A 27,925-nucleotide genomic window follows, 5' to 3' on the forward strand; every position below is an offset into this window, starting at 1 on the left:
CGGCGGCGCGGCGGAGCGGGGCGCGCGCGCGGCGGCGGGAGCAGGTGAGCGCGGCGCGTGCCAGGAAGCGGCGGGTGGGAGGCGCCGGCACCGGGAATGAGGGGAGCGGGGGCGGGAGCGGGAGCGGCCGCGGGAGCGGAGATGAACCTCGCCGCGCGCCGTCCCACGCCAGGCAAGGGACGGCTCTCGCCGCCTCCGCGCCGCGCGGTGGCGCAGCTCCCGCAGCTCCCGCAGGTCCCGCAGCTCTCGCGCACCTGTGCGGAGGCGGCCGCGGGCGGTGGCACCGCCGGGTCGAATGCACTCGGGCGGGACGGCGAGGACAGCCTCCCCCGCTGCCCGGGGCGGGGCGGGGGTGAGGAGCGCGGCCTCACCAACTGCACCTCGGGGTGGTTCCTCCGGCGCCGCGCTGGGACCCGCCGATCCCCGCAGCCCCCGTGCGAAGGGACGGAGGGGTTCGCGGGGCCCCGCCGGTGCCCGCGCGCTCGGCGGCCGCCCGGGAGTTACGTAAAAGCGGTGGCGGCGCTGCCCGAGCGCGGCGGGGCTGGACTGGACCGGCGGGGCTGGGGCGGTTCTCCCGTTTCAGAACCGTCCCGTCACGGAGGAGGCGGCGCATCCTGATGTGCAGGTTTTGGAGGCAGGGTACATTCAGTGGTTTCTAGTTCTGCCACAGACTCTTTGGAGCAGGAGTTCCCCACCTCCGTGTGTGCGTATGCGCGAGGTGTGATAAATAAGCCCCCCAGTTTCGAGTTCATAACCAGGTGAAAAATGTTGTGAGGTAACTTGGCTGAAGGCGGCACAAAATTATTATTATTATTAAAAAAAATCTTTAAACCTAACTGAGCAAGTTGTTTCTCTGAATATTCCACTTGTTCTTCAGTGGACATTCCACAGTAGCACTTAAACCCTAAACATCAGAGGTCAGCTCGTCTGCGTTGTCCAAACAGAGGCGTAATATCTGTAACCAGATCACAAATAGTATTGCATAGCTAAAAGTCTTTTAAATCCAATTACAGCTGTTAAGTAAGGATTGCTTTGTTTCCAGTCTATTATCCTTGAATCGTGTGGCTTACATGTTTCTCTCTGAACATACAAACCATTAGCTTAAGAGGGTTTGGAATTGCGATAGCTGCAAGCTGGAGGCGAACCCTTTTTAAGTGGTTTTATTACAGCCTCTTTGCTTCACCCGCAGAAAGGGAGGTGGCTGCTGTAAACACCGGGATAAGCTGGTGTCATGCTGCTCTGTAGCATGTGACGGCTTGGTTGCCGGGACTGTCCTATCCTGTTTCAGATCTCGCAGTCCAGTGCTTCCAGCAAATGTTCTATTCCTTCTGTTCCGTTCTTAACTTAGAGTTGGGAATCAAGCTAAACCGAATACAGCTTCTGAACAAGAAGCAAATTTCCTGCAAAAAGTAGAGTGAATATCCAGACAAGAAAGTGCAGTGCAGTCTCTGGGTTGTCTCATAGGTGTCGTGAGCGATCTGTTTGCTCTGAAAGTTGGTGTGGTGCAATGATTCTACTAGTTCTGTGCAGTGACATGTGAGACCAGTCCACGGTGAAGCTTGGGGAGTAGCAGTGTACAGCTAAATCTTCCCTTCTTGCTGCACCAACATAAGCAAGGAGTGATGTGGTTTGTGTAAAAGGGTTTTTTTTTAATGAAATTATTTACTGTTTCTTTTATTGCATGAATTGGCAGTAAACTATATTCGTAGAAAAGGCTTGATTCCTAAGATCGTGACCCTCGTTTGACCATTGTATTTTTTTCTAATGTTCAGCTTTCATAAAGTGCAAATTAATGTGATTTTAAACCCTGCTGTAATTCATAGCATGTAAATATTTTACATATTTGGAAATTAGGATACTTCTGCAGTTCAAGATGGATTTACGTACGTATTTATGCATATATATGTATTTTTGAGTCTTTTAAGTTCTAATGTAATGTTTTTGTATGTTTCTCTTTCTGCTGGTGGGGTTTTTTGTTTGTTTGGTTTGGGTTTTTGTTTGGTTTTGACCAAAAAAAATCAAATTAAGTGACAGGGTGTGCCCTTTGCTCACTAGACCTGCCATTTCTGTTGCTCAGAGAATACTTTTCTGTGACACTGTAGTATCAGCCCCTTTTATTTATTTATGGGTGTGTTTACTGTGTCAGATTGAGTAGAGAACCTCCTGTAGAAGAAAATAGGGTCATCATCATCATGTAATGTGCCCGTGATTTGGAGTGGCCTTGCCGAGTACAAAAGAAACTAAACTAGAAAACATACCCTGGGAGCAGGCTTAGTGCAGTCCAGCTGCTAATAAGCATTCAGGCAGTGGTACCAAATTACAGCTGGTCTGAGATGAAAGGTGCTGAAGCACATTCAGTGTAGGTGTTCTTCTTAACACCAAGTATTTTATTCTCAGGTTACTCTTTGTTATGTTGCATGCCACCATTATGTGCAGCTGTTCAGAAATGCACGTGCACTGAAGAGTAGTAAGTAAATCAGTTCAAGATAGTGAGTTTTTGACTGGCATTTCACTTTAAAGAAAGAAGTTGTTTTAGGAAACACACTTTTCACAAGTATTGTAACTGGTGAAAATGTCTGTGTAGGGTTTTGAAGGTTTTTTGTTTGTTTGTTTTTCTTATCATAAAGTGCTGAAAAGCACAAGTGTTTTTTTCTTCTCAAAATTCTGCAGACTACTAAGTGAACTTCAGCAGATTCTCTGAGGTGGGGGCTTACTTTCCTCTCCTGGTTTGTAGTCATGCAGCACAAGATAATCACTTTTTACTTACAGATTCTTCGATTTGTTGCAATCTGGTTTCAGCTGGGTTCTTCTAGGGATTTAATATCACACATCCTAGGAACGTACCTGTATCGGACATTCTTTAAGGCATGTTCTCAATTCCTTACGCAGGTAGCATGGAAGAGTCACTGAAGTGGCAAGTGAAAACACCTTTTTCGGTGTTTCATTTAGATATTTATTTATTTATTTATTTAGAGAATATTGCTAGGGAAAATTTACCAGACGATACTTCATACCTTGATGTGTCTATTTGTATTAAAGAAAAATTATTGCAAAGTTTACTGTTCAGGGCACAAAATAGATTTGCTTACTGAGATGCAGGTGGAAAAAGGAATTTAGATCTTGGTGTAGCTCCAGGAGAACATCTTGTCTCAGGAGCAGGTGTGACTTGTTTTCTCTCATACTGAGGGAGGCCGAAGCAGGTCAGCTGCCTGACACGTGGCTTCAGTCACACAGCCAAGCACAGGACTGTGCTGCAACAGAAGCTGCTGGATAGTCCAAAGCCTGTACCTGACCAGCAAAGTCAATCAGCAGGGGTTTATGATAGTGATGTTTCAGCTCCCTGAGATGCTGCTGAGCGTCCAGCCTCATCCACAGTGAAGTAGAGGTGTTCCCGAGGAATAACTGCCAGTTTGAAATTGTTCTTGCTGGTGAAGTTCCTTGAGCTTTCTAGCAGAGTGTGTGAGGACTTCCTTATACAGCTAAAAAGATGACTGAGTTTATTTTTTCCTTCACTCAAGGAATTTGTTCAAGAGCAATTTTCAGTCTTGCTGATGCTGGTTCATTTAAAATTTATTTCCTTATTCATGTTCTCTCAGATTTATTTAGAGCAAGAGAATGAAAGCATCACTTTACCCTCACAGTTAGCAAACTCATTTGGTTTTTGCTGTAGTAGATGATTGATAATATGATGTGAATCAGGTTGACCATTTCCCATTCCACAGCCTTCTGCAGCATCATGGTTGATTGGTATATTCCTGGGTGAAATGGTTGGTGGCTCAAATCTTGTTAGTCCAAAAAGGTGGCATTTAATTTGCATCTTGTAAGAGTTCTTATTTGGGTACTTTGCTAAAACGAGAAGTTTTTTGGCAGTTTGATACTGCTGTCTTAATTTTATTTTGCTTTTTTTTATGCATATACACACATACACACAAAAGATTGGTTTGAAATGGTTTTGTTGAAGAAAAAATATTAAATAATGTGTTTATCTTTTTTGCCTACACTTGCTTTCCCATTTTAATCTGCTGGAATGGAAAACTGGCTGTTGTTAAAACCCTGCTTCTGATGTGCATGCTTGTAAAACTTAATTGCTCCAATTCAAACTCCAGAAAGTATGCCCATTTAACGTTGTGACAAATACCTGCAGCATTATATGCAATAGAGTTGTTTTGAAAAACATTGAAAACAGATCCATTATACTTCAGTGAATGTGTAATATGCAAATATGTTTTTCACCTAATTTGTTTACTGTCATGTCTTTTGATTCATGTCATGTATATTGTTGCATGTGTGTTTGGCTCACGTAGTCTGCTCTGAATGTCTTAAAGAAGCAATTCTGAGAAAACCTCTCGTGCTGTTAAAATTAAAGTCTCTAAAGCTACATCAGCTTTTTATATGCCCAAAAATTGCTGACGCTTTGGGTAAAACAAAATAGTACTTAAACCATAAGGGACAAAAATATTTTTCTCTTTGTAATCTTGCTTTAACTTTTTGTCATTTTAATTTTAATAGTTGTGAAAGAGCTGTAAAGTTCTCTGTAAAATGGTAGAATATGATCTAAAAGCAGCATTTTATATGAAGCCTAATTCCTTGTGAAAATGTTTAGCCATCAATACTGCTATGTACCATCTCAAAGCTCATACAGATTTTTTCCAGATCAGTATCTTACTGTTGCTTTGACTTAGAAATGTGAGCAGTATTTTTCTGTCCTTTGCTGCAGGTACTGTTCCTGAAAAGAAGAGGAAACATGGCTTACACACTGAATGAAGCTTAAATTCCTGGACCAAAAACCGAGAGGTTTCTTCATGAAGGATGGCAACACCATATGTTCCTGTTCCTATTCCCATTGGAAGTTCATCATCCAGCTTTACAAACAGAAACCAAAGAAGTTCTTCTTTTGGGAGCATCTCGACAAGTTCGAGCTCCTCAAAAGGGCAGCTGGAGGACTGTACAATTGGTAGTTTTAAAAAGATGAGCGTGCCTGACCAGATTGGTTCTACGTCATCTGCGTGTAGCAGTCCACTTGTTAGGACTAAATTTACAGGTCTGGATCCATCCATAGAATATTGTACTCAGCCTGTAGAAGAAATAGAGCAGAATACAGATTCCAGGAGCTGGGAAGATCGACCGTCTACACCTACTATACTGGGCTATGAGGTGATGGAGGAAAGGGCAAAATTCACTGTAAGTTTTTGGGTATAGCATAGTTCATCCTGTAACTCCAAGATAACAATTAAATGTACTTTGCATTTTCCTTTAGTAATTAATCCTGCAATTCAGGGATATTGGAGTGCTTTACTAGTTTAACAGCTTAGCTTCAAAGTACTGCCTGACAGGAAAATATCAATCCCATTACACAGGTGGAAAACTGGAACTCAGAAGCAGTCTTTCCTGTAATTGTGTATGTGGAATAGCAGAAACTCATTCTACTTCAGGTAAATTTCAGCTGGAAAAGTCAGGAATTCCTTGCAGAGTTACAATTCCTTGTGAAATTGAACTTGTAGGAGTTCTAGGTAGCTAAACATCTTAAATAAAATGTAGTTTTTTGTTTGAAATTAATGATAAGAAACCCTGATATTTCCCTTTTACAGTTATTAGTAGCTTAAAATATTTGCATTGAAGTGCAAACATGTAGGTTTCAACTTCTTGCCCTGCGGAGTTCTAGTAAGGGGAAGTCTGTTCTGCAGACAGGAGAGTGAGAAGTCACTTATGCCATATCTCATACCAGAACACCAGCCTATCTAGTTTGTATTGATTTCTCTCAAAGTGTACTGTAGCTGGCAATTCATTTTTTTACATACCATAAATATATCAATGCATTTCTACATTTGTTTTTGTGGATGTGGTTGAAACATGCTTGTGGGACTGATGGAAGCTGTTTGTTACTGATTATTAATTACTTCAGATGACCAACATTAATCAGAAATAGGTAAGGAGAAGGAAATAGCAGACAAACTTCTTTTCCTTCCTGTTTTCTTTTATATTAGTGTGGAATCTGGTGCCTTTGTGACAGTTAAAATACTAATGAAGTCAAGTTCTCCTTGCAAAATATTAAATAATGCTGCTTTTTAAGTATTTGAGAATGATAGCCTGTCTTTTCCTAAGATTTTTGGTTTCTAATATGTTTATGCATGGTAGGATAACAGAAGAGCAGAATTTTTTTTCACATGTAGATTAAAAAATTCCTTTTAAAAGATAACCTTCAAAACTAAAACAATGATTAATATTGCTATATTGACAAAGATTAGACTGAAAATATCACAGAATCATTTAGGTTGGAAAAGACCTCCAAGATCAAGTCCAGCCTTTGATCACTGCCTTGACAACTAGACCATGGCCCTAAGTGCCATGTCCAGTAGTTTCTTGAACACCTCCAGGGATGGTGACTCCCACTATCTGGGCAGTCCATTCCAATGTTTAACAACCTTTTCCACGAAGGAATTCCTAACCTGATGTCCAACTGGAACCTCCCCTGGTGCAGCTTGAAGGCTGTGTTCTCTCATCCTGTCACTCATTGCCTGGGAGAAGAGGCCAAATCCCACCTGGCTACAACCTCCTTTCAGGTAGTTGTAGGGAGCAATAAGGTCTCCCCTGAGCCTCCTTTTCTCCAGGTTAAACACCCCCAGCTCCCTCAGCCGCTCCCTACAGGACTTGTGCTCCAGTCCCTTCACCAGCTCCATTGTCCTTCTCTGGATGCACTCCAGCACCTCCGTCTCTTCCTTGAAGAAGGAATAAGTCAAAAATATGGCAAGGCATATTCCAGTGTGCATGTAAGGTGTCCTTCAACTGTAGTTACAATGACAACTTTGACTCCTTATTTTATGTAGAAGGCCAGTTAATGGTACAAGTGAAACACTCTTCTATTGTTAAAATGCTTGGATGCATTTTTGCTCTTCCTGAATTCACTTCTACTGTGTTTGTTTCTGAAAGCACATAATTAACTGTGTTTTCAGTTGGATGTTGAAAATAAGCTTGTTATTTTGCATTAAGGCCAGCAAGTATTTTGTCCTAGAAATTTGGATTGGTTTTGCAGTGCTAAATCAGTAAGATGGAAGACAGTGGAAGTTAAATTGAGATCACCTGTAAAAGAGAGGGGACTTAATTGCTGAATTTGTTTCTTTTACTGTTGGTAGCATCTCATAGTTTCCAAAAATATGAATCTGAACTACTTAAGCTGGATGATGTCCTAACTTCAAAAGTTAGATGTTAGTGCATGTTGGAGTACATGGCTGCTAAAGGTTATGTGAGAGAAAACCTAGGCTGAAAAACATCTCCTTATAAGCAGTTGGTCTCAAGTGAATTACCAGTCCTGGAATGTTCAATTAGCACTTTTTTTTCTTTCTTTTGAGCCAAGTAGAAATGATAATGAGATGCTGAATTGGCCAGAGATTAATACTAAATATTGGCATATTTTCATTGAATATTTTGTATTTGTGGAATAAGGCAATTCATGATTGACTGGAATTAATTGAATTTGTTGAATTCATTTGTAATTTCTTCCAGGATCTCATGTGAAGGAATTGAGAGTTGGGTTTTTAGATACTCCAGTTCTTGTTTATTAATTAGTAATTTTTAAAATAAATTTTAAAAAAAAGCCAACCATCTCATTTTCAGCTTGTAGGGGAAAGTCAAACATATTTTTGGAGACCATTAATTACAAGCTGATTGCACTCCTTATCACACTTCAGTTGACCATAATTTGTGAAGACTTTAAAAAAAAAAAAAACAACTTGTCTAATGTTTACTTGGAAACCATTTAAAGTGAAGCTGAGACTAAATGAATTTTTTTCATGTGTGCATTTTTAAGCAATACCTTTGCAGAACCTTTAGTAGAATAAAAGAATGTAATAGAATACTGATTAGCAAGTACTTCCACAAGAATATTCCAAAAATTCTTGTTCTGTGTTTTACTGTGTACTAGCGAAGAGTCTTCACAATTTTACATTTTTTTATTTGTTTTATTTATGAAAATTGTTTATAGTTTTAGTATGATCGGAAAGCTAAAATACTTGAACAAGCTTTTATACATAAAATGCAAGACAGAAGAATTACATTTTAATGCTGTCTTTGTAGACACATCATACAGCTTGAGTTTTAAAAGCTAATAGCTTTTCCTCAGTCACAATCCATGACTTACAGAGATGATGTTACTTAGAAGTGAAGTTCTGTGTTTAAAACATAGATAAGTACTTGCTGAAAAATTGCTTTTAGTTTGCACCGTAGTTATCTGTAATTTCTGTAACTGTCTGCTACTTAATATATTATAGAATACAAAATTGCTAAAACCAATCTCACACATGTACAGAGGTTGGCAAGCAGAAGAGTTATTGTATGTTGGGACTGCAACAAGAAAAATACATTTATCAGCTAAGAAAACTGACTGTGAAAGTGTGACATACTGGAAAATATTTTACTATGTAACAGATTAGAAAATGTTTTAAATAGAACTTGGTTAAGTACCTGTAAGGGATTTCTTATCCTTACCATTCTAATATCTTTTTCTGTGTTGTATTTTATTTTTTTTTAACTAGAGACACGTAGACTGGGAATATTAACCCAGTACAATTGCAGAACCTTTCTTTCCTTACATTGGAGAAAGTAAGGTTTTGACATTAGACAACTGTTTAATGTTTTCTAGTTGAGGTTATGTTGTTAGATTCATTGTGTTCAGGCATTTGAGCATTAGTCCTCCTAAAAAGTAATTGTTTGATTTTTTTATTATTGTTTTGTTTATTTATCCATTTTCTTTTAAATAGGAGTATGGTAGTGCTGTGCTGTTGTCTTGCTAAATCTGATTCAAAGGATCCATGACTTCAGTTACGTGGTGCTAGTATAATCATTCTGATGCAGTTATCAGAATGAAGTCATATTTTGCTTGGAAAGACAAAAGCTAATTTTCAAGACAAATGCAACCAAAGGAGGATGTAATTTTGTTCTGCTTCACTTTTCCTTGTGAAGCGAGTCAGATGAGACCTTTGAAAACAATATCACAGTACCTTATTATTAACAGTCATCTTAAAAACAGATTGACCTCAAGGATCAATGAATAAAACTATAAGTTAGCAAAGGTTAAAGTAGATCAGTAAAACATACTTCCTCTACCTCTTTGATAGCTGAGACTTGTGTTTTGCTCGAGAATAAATATGGGTACAGTTTCACAGACCCTTTCTTATAGACAGAAATAGTTAAATGTATTTAGGAATTATAGTAGCTCCTTCCTTAAATTCTGAAATTAATTTATACTGTTTGTACTGATAACTAAGTTATTTGGGTTTCTTTTAATCTAATTAGGAATTTTTTTTATCCATCAGTTTGTTTCCTTAAGAGATAAAGGGTAATTTCAGCCTTCCAGACAATGCAGTGTGATATTCCTGTCTTTCCACACAGGTATACAAAATACTGGTAAAAAGAAGTCCAGAGGAAAATTGGGTAGTTTTCAGACGGTACACTGACTTCTCCAGGCTTAATGACAAGGTGGGAATTATACATCAATAAATTCTCAGCTGTCTTGCCTCACTGTTCTTTTATGTCTCATTTCTTTGTCTCTCACATTTTTGTCACTTCTTTTCTGTTCTTGATTGTTTTACTGCATATAAAACACATACTAATGCCTAGAAAATCATGATTCCTTATTTTTTCAAAGATACTTGAAATCACTACAGCTGATATAAAGAAGGTGTAACAACTTCATCTGAAGCTTAGTGTGCTTCAGACTTTGTATTTATTCCTAGTCTATGTGGTAAAGGAAATTAACTCTTCAATATTTATCCCCCCTCATGGAAATAGAACTAGGGACTTGTATTCTCTTGCAGGAACGATCCAGTAATTATTCAGTCCATTTCTGTGTAACAAACTCTGCTTTTTTTCATGATAAACCTGAAGTTTCATGAAGTTCTTTGTATGTTGGTCAGTCTTCAGTTGCTTTCAGTGTCGTCAAAGCTAATTGCAAAATACTATATCAGAACTTTAAAGATGGAGATAAATAGGAATTCTTGGTCTGCAACTCAATGATCTTAGAACACTTGAAAGCAAAAAATTCTTGTCTGAAAAACACGAGTTTTTATTATGGGAAAAGTATTACAAATCATCAGAGACAGAAGTAAGGGAAAGAGGCAGTAAAATAAGAGATCCATTACTTGACAGCAAACTATGGAAAGCAAACAGTGAATGTTACAGCAAAGACTGAAATAGTGTCTTTTGCTATAATATTAACAAAAATTTAATCTTAGTGGGTGTTGGAACATGCTGGAAGGAGAGGTTAGGAGCAAAGACTAAACTGCAGACATTTGGCTAGATGCTTAGGTTTTGTTTATACCACCTACTGGGCTGGAGAAGTATGAGAAGTACTTTGACCCCAAAGAACTGTGGGAAAAGAACTTTCTAAAGTTTGTTACTATGCTGGTAGAGATGTTGAAGAGATAACGAAATGACCAGTCTTAAGAACCAAAAAGTTAACCATTTTTCCCCAAGACTGCCTCATGTGAGGTGCATAATGTATCACATGATGATGTAGGAGTGAGACATGTAGAAAAGGAAGCAATCGTGACCAGAATAACTTGTCTGACCCTCCTGCTGGGTCTGAGGAGTGTTCAAGAAAGAATGCCCCAGGAGTGTGCTGTTGAAAATTAGTCTGCTGACAGCAACTGGCTTTCTCATACTCTTCATCCACAAAAGTAGTAGTCTGTGGGTAGGCATACTCTTTCCTTAGAAATAAATTACATGATCTGTGTGACCAGACAAGTGAAATTAACCATTATGCAGAAATCTGAGTGGTTGAAAAGCTTTCCCAGCAATGGTTATCTGTGGTCTTCTGTACAACTAACACAGGAACTCATTTTGTTATAATCTCTGGGTTCAGTCCTATTCAGTATTTTATCAAGAGCTGTTATGGAGCATAGAGGATACTTATATATGTGGTATTTATGATTACATGGTAATAGATGAAGGAACAGTGGATGACCAAAGATAAAAATATCAAGAGGAGTCTAATATCAAGATGAAATTCAGAAAGAGGAAAACATACACTTAAATAATTAAATGCAGAAAAAAAGAGCAAGGCTTTGACGATAAACTATTCTGTAAATAAGAAACTGGTATTTATGGTGGGATATTTCAATATACGATACTTGTGATGTTTAAATGGCACCCTTCTCATGCTGTGAAATGGTACTTATATGAGTAAAGGTGATCCATTAACGCGGTTCTTCCTTGAAACTGTGTAGAGAGATTCTATCTGAAGTGCAGTATCTGTAAAAACTTAATCTGCTGAAAGAGCTACCCGTTAGCATTTTCTGTGAGTCCATAAAGAGTAGTTAAATAGATAACACTTGTTGTCAAGGGTTAAATTTTGCTGAGCAAGGATCAGGACACTCACTGAAGAATTACACTGCAGCTTTGTAAACACTGAGTGCTAAACTGTTTTCAAGGCAGATTCTAAAATCCCTGGCACTGCAATGTTCATGTGAATATATTAGGTGTATGCAGTCCATCTCTGACAAAAGTTGGCTTGATCCTGTATTCAGAAAAAAAGATTAAACAATTCTTGTGGCAGTTGGGATATCAGATTTTGTAAAACTAGTTTGCTTTTTCCTGCTGGTTGTAAATCTTCTTCCAAGATTTTTGTGTGTCAAGCATCCCTGCTAAGAAAAGGCTTCAAAAAATGTTTTTTATGCAAGTGTTGATAGTTAAGCATATTAGAAAAATAATTGGCTTTTTTTGATAGGTTCATTGTTATATAGTTTTATGCTTCCATTCACTTGCATATTTCATTTCTGAATTAAAAAAAAATCTAGATATTTCTAATGTCAGTTATACCCCATTGCTACTTAAGTAACTCAGTACAATTTTACATGTTACTACTAGGGTTTGAGCTATACATGCATATTGAGATTTTAATATTCTGGTTGTACAAAGAGCTACTGTTCACTAGAAGTATCGTCAGGCATGTGTTGTAATTTAGTCTGCTAGCCCCCCAAAAAAGACAAGTTGCGGAGTTGTAGATCTGTAATGGATTTTTATAGATAGATAGATAGATAGATAGATAGATAGTACTTATTGTCCCTGAGTACTTTAGAAGAAACACCACTGAAATGCTTACTCATCTGATACTGGACATTAAATAACAAAGCAAAGGTTTTCATTCCCATTTTTATCTGGTAAATTTGAGAGGTCATTGGACTGCATAACGCAACACAGCAAGTGACAGAACTATGTCTGCAATTTATGCTGTAATTTGAATTGTACTTATGGTTGAGACTTACCTTCTGCTTGAACTTAGCACAAGTCAGAAAGATCTCGTAATTCTGAGTGAAGTCAGTGCCTGTGTCAAAATGAGTATTTTGATGAGACTTTTTTCTTGATTTTTTTTTTTTAATTGGGTTTCATTTCAATTTCAGCTAAAAGATATGTTTCCAGGCTTTCGGTTGGCCCTTCCACCAAAGCGCTGGTTCAAGGATAATTATAATCCTGACTTCTTGGAAGATCGACAGTTGGGACTGCAAGCATTTCTCCAGAACCTAGTAGCTCATAAAGATATTGCTAACTGGTATGTGATTAAACTTTGCTTTTGCATTTGTGTTTGGTTTTTTGGTTTTTTTTCCAAACTGCTCTTATCAACTCCTAGACTGTAGCAGTGTGTCTTTGAGCAATGTGGTAAGGGATTTATTAGCATTCATTTTGTGCATTTCGTCATTATGTGAATTATTTAGCGTCCTTTCAAATTAATCCTATCTTAACATAAACAAAAGAGAAGAATTGCAGTATTTTGAATTGTACATGGATAACTAATAAAAGTTGTAATATTTAAAAAGTTAGACTAATCCCATATTACTCCTAAAACATTACTTCTCTGTGCTTAATGCAGAATTGATATATTGTTAATTTATACTGGGATTAAAAGTTATGCTTTCATAGTGGAAAGTACCTACACTGTTTGGAATCCGTTTTTAAAATGTGTGTTAAACTACAGGTTTTTAACTTACGTGATACACGATGGTAATAGGAGTATGTCTGTAGATTGCTATACGGAAGTAAATTGAAAAGACAAATAAAAAATTTCCTAACAGTTTAAAAAACATAATGCGTTTAATCAACAAAGTGCAGGAGTCTCTTTGAACAGTATCTTCTTTCATACAAAGTGGGAAATTCTTCCAGAGCTGGAAGATGAATAGAGCATAATTCTGGCAAATGAAGTGTAAAATTATTTTAATACAGAACAGAATGAAATTTGAGTAAGCAGATTGCTAGAGGCAGAGCAGTTAGTTCTAAAAACTTTTTCCAGCAGCAGAAATAAAAAAGTTGAGGTTACCATACCAGAGGTTCTTTGAGGAATTAGTCTGAGGATGTATCATCATCTGAAACTTCATTCAAAACAAAGAATAAGGAATTTGCTAAAGCAAACAGCATTACCTCAAGAATTTTAAAGGAACTAAAATGTAAAATTGCCAAGCTGGGGTGTGAGACCATATAATGCTTATATCTACTTTACTTTTTAGTAGAAGGGCTGTTACTGCTTTTGGCACATTTTTATAAGGTGTTTGACTGCTGTGTCTGGAAACTAGAGATTCATATATAAGTCTGACTTTTGGTACTGCTTTTAATAAAAAAAACCCCAAAGTGGTTAGGAGGTGAATAAAAATAATACTTGAAAAAGCAATAATGTCTTTTGTAGAGGGACATCTAACAAGCAAGTACTTATGACAAGGCTCGTATAGAATGGTTAAAAGACAAGGGGAAAAGGATTGATGGAAATTTAGGAGTATTACATGTGGAAAGCTAGATCAGTTATGGACACCGATGTTCAGGAACGTCTTGAAATTATCTGAGATCATGAACTATTGTAGAAGGATCATGAGGCACTGAGTGACTAATACTAGTCTTCTTGTCTTGAAGGACAAAATGACAGCAAGTACATCCATGCAGATTTGTAAACTCTGTTTTTTACAACCTGGAAAATAACTATTGGTACTGATATCACTGGTTTTCTGAATCAGTTCAGTATTCAGCAATAGTCAAAAAGTTTCATTAAAATTGTTAGAGGAACTTAAAAGGGGAAAAAAGTTATTGCTATGGGAATCTGAATTGTACTTCCACGTAGTCCAATGGTAAAACACAGCATTCAGTTTCAAAAGAAGTGTCTGCTAGAGGTACAGAGAAAGCAAGCAACAACAGATGAAGCTACAGAAAAATTCCCTGCAAGAAGAGTTCTTTTCTCTTTAATCTGTTGTCTTGGGTAAGAGCTGGCTAAACAAGGCATATGAAATCATCAAAGGGGATAGGGAAGGTAAGTAAAGAATGTTAATATTTGGATGATTCATAGTCATCTTGCACTATGTCACACTGAGTGGTGAAGCTTTGTTATGAGATGTCAAAGACAAAGCTTAAATGGTTTCAAAAAGAAATTGAGATCAACCTGTGAGTTTCTGTGTCAGTGGCTATTAAATGTAATTATGTGGGTGAGGTATGCAGCCAAGAAGTTTAAGAACTTCCTTATTGTTAAATTACACAATGATAGGTGTGCCAAAAAAAAAAGGAATGATTCTCTAATATTCCCTAAATGTCACTTCTGTTATGCTACTGGAGACAGACTAGTGGGTGGAATGGACTTTTAGTCTACTTAAAATAATCTGAAGGCTTTGTGCTTCATGTTGTTGCAGCTGGTTTGGTATTTCAACTAGCTTGCATATATCTTAATAATGGAACATTTTGGACAAAATACTCTGTCATGATTTAAGGCAAAAACTGAAACCATAACTTTTAGACTGCATTGCTCCTCTGATACAAAAGGGAAATAAAATGTTTCTGGAATCACTTTGTATTTTGGCTAATGAACAGATCGTTACCTGAAATGTGATTTTCGGAATTCTGATCTTGGCTGTGTAACACTCTGCATAAAGATGAAGTTTTTTAAGAAACTTTATAACCTATTGATACAGGTTATATTCTAATATAACCAGAGGAAGGTCTGAATTCCTCGAGAACTGATTATAACTAGTGAGGTTCGATCCACCTTAATATTTTTATCCACTTATCACAGAATAAAAGTTACTATTAATGGAAATTAATATTTGCACGTCACATGAGCAATGATGAGCATCTGACCATGCTTTCCCATTACAAGTTCACCATTTACTTCTACAGTTTTGCAAATAAGTCAAAGTGCTTGGGTCACACCAAAACCAAATGAGCCTTTTCTCTTTGTAGAGAAGTCTCTTTGTGCTTTATGTGCTTTATTATCGAGACATTGACAGTGGGAATTTTACCCTTCAGGGATAGGAGACCTCGTTTGGTTATACCTATTTTTTAATAAAACTAGATTCACAAAGTAATTTAAAGATAAGATGTAGGATGGTGTGAAGGGAACTAAATTTAGCACGTATTTCATGGATTTCTTCTCGTATTTTGCATTGTATTGAAGTTTCAGTGAAAGATCAAACTGAAATTCTCCTAGAGTTTAATGTGTTCAGGAAAGTTTCATATAACTCATGAAGTGGGAGAAAGAAGACCTTTCTGCTAAACTGAAATGTCATCTGGCTTTATAGAGATGGTACAGCTCTCCTGCCTCCACCCTGTGTAAGAGGCTTGGTCAGCTTTGAGTCAGGGATCCAATGTGCCACACTGCCCCTAATGCTGGCATTGCTGCCTCCGTGGAGAGGGATGTCAGCCAGCACACAAGTGAAGAAAGAAGCCATGTACAGGAAACTCTGCCACATGTGATACAAAAGATTTCTGTGATACTTTTAAGGCAGGATCTTCTGTTTGTTAAATGAAAGCAAAAGGTGTAACACATGGAGGGGGAAGCAGGGTCAGGGCAGACTGAGTAATGCTAGGCTGCAGTTAAATGTTTATGCCATCAGGTGCATATTTTAGGTAAAGAAACAATGTTTTTGTTGACCTGTGGCTTTAGGTTTCTTGACCTCCTTGTGTAAAATAATGAATGTACAGCTTTCAATTTCAAGTAGTTTTGAAAACCGTAGAAGAAGACACGGTTTTCTGCCAGCAGCCCCAGGGAAAGCAAAAAAGTTTGACATGATGTAAGTAGATGATATACATGGATTAGATATTTTTTACATTTATTTTTCTGGATATTTTGATTTTCACTCACAAGCATTACTGTGTGTTATGCCATGTTAATGTTACCCTTTAATAACACAAGAAAATAACTGAATACATTTAAAATATGTTTGAGCTGCATATGTGAATAAGGATTAAGATGCTGAAGAAAAATGGTTAGCAGAAGTTTTTCCACATAATGAGTTCTGTATTGGGCAAATATGAGTTACATCGGCATCTTAATGGTTGAATTGTTCTTTTCATTAAAAAAAATGGACTTGAACATCATGTCAGAAAAGGGTCATCTCAAACATATTAAACTATTTGGAGAGGAGGGAAAAAAAAACAACCCTGCTCTTCACCTTGAAATGTATTTTATATGCCTGAATAACTTTCATTTCATTTCAAGTTATGTTTTCTGATCATTTCCCTGAGGAATTGTTGCCAGCTATCTATTTTTGTGCTAATTGGAGTGATAATCTTGGTTTAGGTGGCAGAATTTTTCATTATTTATTTGAGTACATGAGAGAAGCTCTTTTAATAGTACAGATTTAGGCTTATGGCTTGCACAGATCATGGACGGATAGTTGTAAAACATTTGTCACATAAATTAAGTAGGGAGAGGAATGATTATAGAAAAAAAAATTTCAGTTTGGTGTAAAGGCTGATGAGGTAAAAGTAGATACAAAGACAAGATTTCTCACCAACCTTTGGCCACCTGTATCTACACATATGCAATAAGCGTGTGAAAGCAGACTTAGAAAAATCGAACAACAAAATAAGCATTAAGTGTAGTTTAGATAAATATTTTTAAGAGCCTTTTTAGAACTAAAAGTGATGCTATAATCAATGATCAGTGTTTGAAGAAATTTCTCCTCATTTTGCTTGCCACACCTGAATCTGTTTGATTAGGTTGGTATCTGGGTGAAAGTTTCCTTTCTTGTGTTTGTACTTCATGTCTACCTCAAATGCAGAGAATGAGTGGAAGGCAGAAAATTACTGCCTTTTCTGCCTTCCACTCAGGAGGTGGGAGGAGGAGACAGGAAATTAAATTTAGATTCACATCTTCCATTTTTGTGTATTTGTTGCAGTAGGAGATGATTTAAAGTAGTGAGTGCAAGCACAGCATTGCTCATGTTACTGCTTGCTAATTAATTGTGAATACAGTGTTCTGATTGGAGGTTATTTGTAGAAGAATGAATATAATCAAGCAGGAAAATCTTAAAAAAGGTAACTGAAGGGACGTGTTTGGAGATGTTTGAGTTCTCTGAGAAGTAATCTGAACTTGGAAGGTAGAATGAGTAAGATGCTTGAAATACTCTGTAGTAAACCACAGGATTACACATACTTCCTTCTTCTGACTTTTGCAAAGCGATTCACAGAGGGGGATGACAGCTGTTACACAACTCTAAGTGGAATGCATTAGTTTAAAATGTATGTTTAGAGATGGCTGTGTAGCATATCCATGGCACGTTAACTTTGTCTCTTATTATTTTATAACTTATTCTTTATATAAAAATTATTTACTGTATGTATAAAAATATGTACTGTATATATAAAAGTTATATACTATGTATATGTCAATGGATTATGATCTTAGCAAAATGGATACAGGTGGACATGATTCAGTACTGATGTTTAGTTCCCCTGGTACTACCTGAAGGGATCTGCATATGGATATTAACAGCAAACTTTTTCATCCATCTTATAATATTTATTTTTCACCAGGGGCAAAATTTCATATATCTTCAATACGAAAGTGATAAACTTGTCAGTTGTCATGTAGTGACAAATTGTATTAAAATTTAAAAAAAAAAACATGAAAAATCATGTTCTAAAGTTGCTTACTCATCTTCATAAGTTACATTTTAAATACTCTTCCTGGTGAACACATACAACTGAGGCTTAATACTTTGTTAACATTATTTTGCGTACTTGGGGGTAAAATTTGAGGCTAGGTGTTTGTGTCCCTTAAAGAAATACTTCCATTGTATGATCATATTTGTTGTTGCTGGTTTTGTACTTCAGTAATTCACTCTCTTTTATTTGGTAAAGCCTTGCAGTGAGAGAATTTCTTTGTCTGGATGATCCTCCGGGTCCTTTTGACAGTCTAGAAGAGAGCAGGGTAAGTGCTAATTAATAGGATAAAATCAGAACGCAAAAGGCAGTTGTTGTTAGAATATTGTAAGATCTGTTGCATGGTATGGAGTGAAACACTTCTGTTTCTGTTCTTTCACAAAAATCACAAAAGGTTGTCTTTATAAAACGGGTCCAGTCTGATTATTGGTGCACGCTGATCATCTTTGCTGTACTTCATCCCTGTCCCAAAATATATCATCTTCCTTTTTGTCTTTTATGAGCCATGGATGGCGTTTGTTTTTTACGGCAACTGCAACTGCTTATATAAGGGAACTACTGAATATAAGGAGAGATTTTATAAGTTTACATTCAGCACATTATTATAATGCTTATGCCTTGGACTTCAGGTCTTGCAGTGAAATGTTTCTTGCTATAAAATCATAGAATAGTTTGGGTTGGAAGGAATTAAAGATCATCTAGTTCCAACACACCTGTCGTGGGAAGGGACACCTTCCCATGTAATGAATGTAATGAAAAGATTAATTCTGACCACTAAAAATAGTGTTCTTGCAGAAAATTAATTAGTGACATGTTACTACACTACAAGTAGTGTAGTAAAACAGCAGCCTTGCAACATGCATATATGAACACGCTGAACAAATAATACTGTGTGCTGCAGCCTATTTTATTAGAAGTAAATTTCATTGGGATGCAGACTGTATCGAGTCTGCCTAGAACAGATGATGTTAGTTTTCTTGCTTTATAGAATAACTGTGTTTTAGAACTGTACATACATTGTTAGTCTTGTAGAAATTGTGAATGTTAACTGATGCTCCTTCAACTAAATTTATATTTACCAGTTTGTTTTGCGTGAAAGTAGGAGTGCCTTGTGTGCATGGGTTTTTTTACAAGCTCATATTTGATTTCCATACAATCACTTTTCATTGTTGCTATTTAAGCTGATGAAAATTTTTTAAAATTACCGTAATTATTTGTTCACATAATTAAAAAATCTAAGTGCCACCTTCATTGAAATTTCGATAATGCGTGCTGTGGTGAAGTCTCAGTGTTATTCTCCCACCACAGAAATTTAATCAAACCATTAAAATAGCTGTATTCTGTTAAGTTGTTAGAGACTATTCTTAAAATTCTGCTCTCCAAGGGACACTCCACCTTATTACAGAGTGATTGAGGTTGAAAGAGACCTCTTGAGATTGTCTAGTCCAACCCTCCTGCTCAAGTAAGGTCAGCTACTGCAGGTTGTCCAGGACCATGTCCAGTCAGGTTTTCAGTATTCTACAGAGGAGACTTCACAACCTCTCTGTGTAACCTGTTCCAGTTTTGGATCACCATCACAGTAAAAAAGTGTTTTCAGGTGTTCAGATTGAATTTCCTGGGGTTTAATTTGTGCTCATTGTCTCTTGTCCTGTCAGTGGGCACCACTGAAAAGTACCTGTCTCCCTCTTCTTCAGTCCCTCTCATCAGGTATTTATACCCATCGATAAGATCACTCCAAGCTTTCTCTTCTCCAGACTAAAGTCTCTCAGCTTTCTCTTCCTTTTATCATATGAAAGATGCTCAAGTCCATTATCTTTTATTATGACATTTGAATCATGGGACCTGGGGTTCTGGTGGACAACAGGCCAGCTCCCTTAGCACCCACAGGTGCATCTATCAGGCCCCATGGACTTACATGCATGTACAAGCTGTTTGAGTGCTCCCTGACCTGGTCCCTTCTCCACTGAGGGTAAATTTGTCATGCCCTTCCTTGTCTTTTCCTCTGGCTGCAGAGGTCTGGAATTACTGAAGGCTGATCTTTGCCAGTCAAGACAACAGGTCCATGGTTTCCCTAGTCTTCCTTTTGTTGATTATGTACTTGTTGAGTCCTTTCTTGTTTTCTTTGCTAGATTCAGCTCCAGGTTGTCCTTCACTTTCTTAACCCTGTTCCTGTAAGATCAGACAGCAACCTTATATTCTTCCTGGGTCACCTCTCCATGCTTCCACCCCTAGTACACTTGGTTGTTATCTGTCAGTTCAGTTAGGAGTTACTTGCTCATCCATACAGGCCTCCTGCAACCTTTGCTTGATTTCATACTTGTTGAGCTCTACCTGCTGACCCAGAAGGTGGTGATCCTTAAATATCAACCAGCTCTCCTGGACTGTTCTTCTCTCCAAGGTAGTTTCCCATGGATGCTTTCTTCCAAGCAGGTTTCTGAAGAGATTGAAGTCTGTTCAGCCTAAAATCCATAGTCACGGTCATGCTTTTTGGCTTGTGGCTGCTAGGAGCCTGAACTCCTACCAAATACCAAAAGTATCTTATATCCATCCCTTGCAGGTTGTTGCTTTGCTTTTCCTAAACTGCCTAACTACAGGAAAAGCACTAAGGTTCACATATGTATTCCTGGAGTTCATTTTTAAAGGTAGCTCAAAAATTATGTCTGTTTTGCCTTACTATTTTCATACAAAGCATTGCCAGGAAAAAAATCTTCTATTACTGTTTTCCTGATAATGGAAATATGGATGTCTTCTATTTGGTTTACGTCTGTTCTACTATTCCAGTTCCATAAGGACTTGCCAAAACATATTTATATTTTTAGGGGGAAGGATACAGGTACATCTTCCATTACAAGCTAACTAGACCTTACAGGACTTTAATCAGAGAAAAGTAGACAAAATATTCACTAAACCAATCTTTTTTGTCATGTCATTGGTAGCTGTTTGCACAGATCCTTTCCCAGCCATCTGTATTTCATGATCCACTGAAGAAGGAAGCAAAGCTGTCTTCCAGCTGGCTTAGTTCTGTTGCCCTTTCAGAGCTATAGGGAAAATTGGTCCAACCTGGGTGTTAGAACTGTCCCAGACTCCAGGTTTCCAGCTACTAAAAGAGCAAGATATCTCATTACACACCATTCTCTTTCTCAGTTTTGGTTCACCTTTCTGCTATTACAGCCTCCTTCAGAATATGTTGATGTTTTCTTACTCATTGAGAACAGTGACTTCCTTTCCTCGGGCAGCTGATATCCAGACTGCAGTAGAGATGAGTTTTTCCAAAAGGCTTTGTCAGTTCTCATGCAGAGCAGTGAAACAGTCTACAACACTTATGCAATATTTTTAGCTATTTTGGGAATAGGGAAATTTCCATGCACATAAATATAAAGGTAGAAATAATATAACTTCATTATATTCTTAAATAATGGCCAGTTTTGAGCTAGGGGCCAGCAACACCAAATATTTTAATAAAATACAGTCAAATTTACTTGATTGACTTGGATGAAACAGGATGACTGCTTAACTGGAGTGATAGCTAAAGCAATCACTACAAATGCTGTGTGAAGAGTGAATTGCATGCCACATGTTCTTGGCTCTAGTAGACATGAATAAAACTATGATTTAACTGATGACTGGTCTTCAGTGTCTGTCAAAAAAGATAAATTTCCTATCTGAGTCAATAAAATAAATTAAAATTCAATGAAAAAATATGGTTATTGGATTGAAAAACTGCATTTGTTTGAATCGTATAATTATAGGAAAACTTAACGTTTTAAGGATGATGAATCTGCTTCAGTTAAAGCCAAGGATAGTATCTTCTTGATGTTTGTAGCCTGTTTTAAAACTTAAGAAAAACAGTGTCTTAACAGCATTGTTCTTAACTGAGCTCGTATAAAACGTTTACAGTCGTCTGACTCTGAATTAGTGGTTAATTGCTGGTAATGTTAACCCAAGAAAGCCCACATGGGATTCTTACTTATTGAGAACATGTAAATTATTAAATCAGAATTGCATGGTACTGCTGCAGGACTTGTGCTTTCCAGTAATAGATGAGCAGGCTCTGTGCCAAGGCTTCTGTCACTTCCTGCATTCATTGGATGGTGCATGAGACACTGGCTCATCACATTAAGTTTTGAGATTGCTCATTGTCAAATCCATCAGAGTGTACTATAAATACATGTCATGCTCAGCAGAGGAGCATGGCATATTTGTCATGGCTGAGTAGCTGGTGTTCACAGCATTCCATTAAACTTCTTCAAAATGTTTTTGTATTGGTCTTCTGTCATGGTTCCATAGTTGTAACAGGTGTTTGGTACAGATCTGTACGGCTTTGTCTTTATCTCAATCCGAATATTCTTTGCATTGTGGGAATAATTAGATACTTTTAAATCGATTTCCAAGTCATGTGGAAGCAAAGCTTTGTGAGGAGAAAAGGGAGCAGGGAGTTCAGCTTATGTTCTGTATAGGAAAGAAGGTTCAAAATCAGGCACTACTTTTCTAAAGTTTCTCTTTAGAGTTTTGTGAGACAAACAAATGATGTGATAAACTAATTGCATTGCAGCTTAGTATACTAAATTCACAATTCAAAACAAAGCAGCATTATTTTATTAAGGACAGAACTTTTTTTAAAATTTACATGACTTTTTATGTAATCAGCCTGAAGAAAAGCAGCTATAATTCTATTGCAGATTGATATTTCTAAAAGAAAAATCAATAAAGGCAGTACACTGAAGTAAAATTGAAGATGCTCTTAAATTTGTCTTTTAGGCTTTCTGTGAAACTCTAGAGGAAACAAATTACCGCCTACAAAAAGAACTGCTTGAAAAACAAAGGGAAGTTGAATCGCTGAAGAAATTGCTGAGTGAAAAGCAACTTCATATAGATGCTGTTGAAAGAAGAATTAGGTATGTAGAAATTTTATGGGGTTTAGGAGTTTATCTCCATAAAAGTACCTTATCTAGTCACAAGTACCAGCTTTAGATACAGTCTTGGAAAACATTTTCCACACATAACCACACAAAGCAATATTTTCAGTAAGCTCTTTCTCATATGCTGGCTAAAAGTTATTTAGTACAAATGACTGAGAAACTTGTCCCATCTTTTCCCTCTAAAGTAACTTTGATTGTTTCCTAATCCTTTAAGTTTGCTTTTGAAATGTTGGAAACATGAAATGCCCTGCTAGAGATGAGAGGAGGGGGAAAATTGCTTTGAGTTATAAAAATCTACCTGTACTCAAAGCTTTGACAGAACATAGTGATCAGGCAATTATATGTCTAATAATGTCTTTAACTTTGTTCTGAATTGCCAGAAATGATGCTGAAGATACTTAAATAACACTGGAGATTGTCTATTTAAACCCAAGGAAAAAATAGTGGAGTCTTATGGTGCCCGTCTGCTAAATTTTGTAGCAGTGGCAGGGGAATTGATATGCTATTCAGTGTCCCATTAGAGCTGCTGAGTCAGTCATTGCAGCATTTTCTTAGCAAAAGAGTAAATTCCCATGGTCCCACTAGCAGTTTGTAGAATCACAGAATGATTTGGGTTGGAAGGTACCCTAAAGATCATCTACTTCCAACCCCTCTGCCGTGGGCACAGATGCCACCCACTAGACCAAGTTGCTGAGAGCCCCATCCAACCTGGCCTTGAACACTTTCAGGGATGGAGCATCCACAGCTGGTCTGGGCAGCCTTTTCCAGTTAGTGCCTTACTACCCTCACAGGAAATAATTTCTTCCTAATAGTAGAGAATTTCTTCCTGATAATGAGATTGGGTGAAAAAACATCCCCTGGGTGTGTGTGTATGACCAGAGACACTGACAGAACTAAAAAAAAAAATTATTTTCAAAATAAATTTTATTTTACTTACTGCCTGGGTTGTTGAGTCTGGCATATCTAGATTGACTGACAAACCACACCTTGTACGTTTCAAGTGAACTATAATGGGAAAAGATTTAAGTGGAATTGTTGTGGCTTACTGAAAATTCTGATCAGAATACCATATTTAGTTTGTCACTTATTCCTGAAGGCAAGTAATTACATTTGAAAGATGCTTTTCCTGTTTGATGAGAGAGATATGGTGTGCTGCTGGCTTAAATAGAGAAATAGTCAATAAAAATTAAATAACTTGCATTTTGCTAAAATGTAATGATAAGAAATTCTGTATGGCTAAAGATAAGAAGGCATGGATAGCAAAAAGGGATTTTATTTTTTAGTGCTTTCCCTGAAGATAGATAGATAGATTATGTTTTTTAAATACACAAACACCCTGCCAGTTTCCCAGATGTATAAAATTACTGAAAATCAGCCAAGTAGTGTCTGAAGTCTTGATGGAAAATAACTTCTGTGATCTATAGTTGTAAAAATTACCAAGAAGACTCACGATCTTGTTAAAGAACTTCAGCTTGTCTGTCTGATGGAGAAATGAACCCAAAAGAAATAAGACTCTGAGATCAGCTCAGTTGGTCAGACCATGGTGCTAATAATGCCAAGGTTGTGGTCTCGATCCCTATATGGGCCATTAATTTAAGACTTAGACTCAGTGATCCTTGTAGGTCCCTTCCAACTCGGAATATTCTGTGATTCTGTGAAATGTGTCTGTCTTTGGCCTTGTTGAAGTGGAATTTCTATCTGATGGCCCAGCAAGAATAAAGCATCTTATGCCTACACACTCTAAAGGCCAAGTACCTAAAATGCGCATGAGGTAGAAGGGGAAGACAGCTGACAAGACATGAGACTTGTAGGCCTTTATATATTGCTGGCTTTGGCCAATAGTAATGTTAAAGAATACTGCTGAGGTATTACTTAAAATGCATGCATTAAAATAAAACAATAGAAGCAGTAGGTAGAGTAATTTAAAAAGGAGATGACATATAGTAGTATCGCTTTCAACACAAAATGGGTCACAAGCTTTTATTTCCAATTCAAGTCACAGCTTTCAGTTCTAAATTGGTATATGTTTTCCACACACAGCAGTGCTTTGGAAGAAAGGATTTCCTTGGTCAATTTACATGACTTTATTCCCATTTATATACAGGCTAGTTGGACTGTTATCTTGTGTTGCTGTTAAGAAAAAATTATTACCTGTCTTTTTATCATTAATGGGAAAACGTATTGTTCTGAAACGTAATATCTGACTTTGTAAAGTTACAGTGAGAAACTTGGAAAACTATTGAAGAAATCTTTTTATCATCCTGCCTGTCTTCCTTCTGACTACATTTTGGTTATAATCCCCTTCTGACATTTAGGCAAGATGTGTGTGGCTTAGATCTTCTGCTTGTGATTTTTTACCTAAAGTCATGCACACTCCTCTACAACTTGAATTTTGTAAAGCTATGAAACTGTGATGCAACCAGAGAACCACAGAATGGCCTGGGTTGGAAAGGACCTTAAAGATCATCTTGTTCCAACCCCCTAGCCATTGGCAGGGACACCTTTCACTAGACCAGGTTGCTTAGAGCCCCATCCAACCTGGCCTTGAACATTTCCAGGAATGGGCATCCACCACTTCTGTGGGCAACCTGTTCCAGTGCCTCACCACCCTCACAGTAAAGAATTTCTTCCTAATATCTAATCTAAACCTACTCTCCTTCAGTTTAAACCATTCCCCCTTGTACTGTCACTACATGCTTTTGTAAATAGTCTCTCTTCATCTTGTAGGCTCCCTTCAGATACTCAAAGGCTACAATTAGGTCACCATGAAGCCTTTTCTAGGTTGAACAATTCCAGTTCTCTCAGCCTTTTCTCGTAGGAGAGGTGCTCCATCCCTCTAATTGTCTTGGTAGCCCAGAGATTCAGAGGACTGAGTTTAGTTCAGGAATAAGCAGCTGGAGCAAATAAACTGTTTAAATAGCTACCCAGCGCAGACCCTACCTATTTGAACTAATAAAAGAAATGGAGCATGTAGGAGTGAGATCGAGAGGTTCCCAGAAACTGCAAAGGTTAAAATGAAACAAACAGTTCTTCAGTGATGAATGTTTGCTCTATGGATTGGTGGTACTCTGTTCTTATCTGTTGTAGGGATTTATCTTTAGGAAAAATGACTCGTCAAATGTCAGGAGAAGAAAGTGAGTGCAGTGGTGAGGTGGAGTCTTCTGCAGTAGAAGCAGACCAGGGTACCCTGGGTGAGGACAGCTGGTAAATACTATTATTTTACTTATATTTTAGTTATTCTTAAAGTACATTTTTTAAAATGTTTGGTCTTGCATAAATTCTGCACAGCTGAGGAATTCAGCATTTTATTGCACACCTCTGCTGCATAAAGGCCCTTAGGATAGATAATTTTAGATCTGGAATATGATAAATTGAAAAAGCGTTGTAAATGTTTTGTGGATTGTCTGCATAAAATGACTATGGAGAATCATACTAGTTCCCATTTGACAAAGCCTATTGATCTGTCATTTCAGCTCAGACAAAGAGAACCATGAGCCATGCTGGAGTGGCTCTTTGGCTGGAAATCCTGTCCCAGAAATTGAGGTTGCTGAAGTAGCATATACTCCAGATGAAGAATAGATGAGCAGCAGCTGCTGTTACAGGTTCATGTTTGGGATGTATCTGTGGGTAGCAGCTTAGAGTAGCTGTGAAGAATTTACAGCAAAGAGCAAGAATGCACAATTGAATGTTTACATAAATCCTTACAAATTATTAATGTAAGAAATATACCCAGTGCTGCTTTGATTTCAGTTTTTATCTAGCCTTTATATATTTAATAAATCGAAGTCTAATAAGGGCTAAAATCAGGTGAAGTTTAGGTAGTGTACATACACAATTTGGCTCACTTTCCTAGCGGAATGACAAGTTCCACACTAAATCACTGAACACATCTAAATCACTGAACACATCTAACTCCCATGTCATATGTTGCCACTGTTGTGACACGTTTGATGTGTTCATGTGTTTGGTATTTGTGTTTTCATATTCTTATAGCCATAAATTAATGCTTGTTGAAGTAAAAACGGACTCATCTCTGTGTAAGAATGGAGAATGTGTTGGTTTTAAATTCTGAAGTTGAAGAATGTTTCCCTGGAAATTTTAATGCAATGCAATAGGAAAACTTCCAGTACCAAGAGAGGAGTACTTCCGAAATGGGATTATAGTTGGACATTTTAAAACTGGTCATTTTTGCTGAAGGAACTAATATGAGACCCCCAAAACACTGTGTATTTTCATCCCAAAATAGCATGCTGTAATACTTTTTGTTCAGTAATGCTGCTTTGAAAACCTGGGATACCTTTGCTATATACCCATGTAACAATAAAATCGGTAAGTTTGCCTTTTACTCAGAACACTACCTCTTACCACATTGCTTATGCATTTATGTTTGTTTAAAAATATTCAAGATTATATGGAGGTTATTGAAAGACTTGTAAAGAAGCCATATTTTTTTCCTGCACAGTTCATAACTAGATTGAATCTAGTTGCAACGTATTTTTGTTTCAACATATTTTACACATGGGGATGTTGGTACCTATGTTGTATAGCCTATTTTTCAAAATGTATTAAGACAGGAGATGCACTTTATAATTAAGACTCCATTGTGCCAAGTTCAGTTGGCTAATTGGTTGAGAAAGGGGAGTTGCAGGGAGAGGATTATGTAGTGCCTTTTTGTATTTTACTTGTTCATTACTGCAGAATTTTGTTACAGTGCTCTTGGTCAGTTCTGTGGAGTCTTTGATACAGCTTGTTTCTGTTCACTTATTTACTGAAAGTGCCTTGTTTTATTCTGCTTTTCCAATAGGAAGAATGCTGGTTTGTTTTAATTTTTTTTCCCTATACCACCCACATCGTTGTTTAATGTTGTCAATATGCAGTGTCTTTGTGCTGGAGTTTTCAAAGGGAGCTTTGTACTTCAGACTGTGTGTACAATGACCTTTATGCAGAACTGTATCAACCTTCCTGGTGAAATAAAACTATGGACAAAACACCTGTCTTCTTTTTTCCATTGTAGAAAAGACCAAAACATTTAATGCCTTGTCTAGCAGAAGGATAAAACACTGTTAGAAAGAGATGTTTCTTACCTCAGTGATTTCATAAAG

The 27,925-nt window shown here is 37.4% G+C and overlaps 1 protein-coding gene across 2 annotated transcripts; it reads left to right on the plus strand.

Moving 5' to 3' along the window:
* On the plus strand, positions 1-27,811 carry SNX16 (sorting nexin 16). Of its 2 annotated transcripts, XM_029959359.1 has the most exons (8): positions 1-44; positions 4,718-5,181; positions 9,385-9,471; positions 12,393-12,541; positions 18,103-18,172; positions 22,663-22,799; positions 25,911-26,027; positions 26,297-27,811. In XM_029959359.1, exons 2-8 carry the CDS (start codon positions 4,810-4,812, stop codon positions 26,400-26,402), a joined length of 1,038 nt encoding a protein of 345 aa, XP_029815219.1. In that variant the 5' UTR covers positions 1-44; positions 4,718-4,809; the 3' UTR covers positions 26,403-27,811. The 2 variants fall into 2 exon arrangements, with proteins under 2 accessions (XP_029815219.1, XP_029815220.1); XM_029959360.1 differs by lacking the exon at positions 25,911-26,027.
* The last annotated feature ends 114 nt before the right edge of the window (positions 27,812-27,925 follow it).

This window comes from Manacus vitellinus, unplaced genomic scaffold (genome assembly GCF_001715985.3).
Source record: "Manacus vitellinus isolate BGI_N305 unplaced genomic scaffold, ASM171598v3 scaffold_1_pilon, whole genome shotgun sequence".
NCBI classification, from domain to species: domain Eukaryota; kingdom Metazoa; phylum Chordata; class Aves; order Passeriformes; family Pipridae; genus Manacus; species Manacus vitellinus.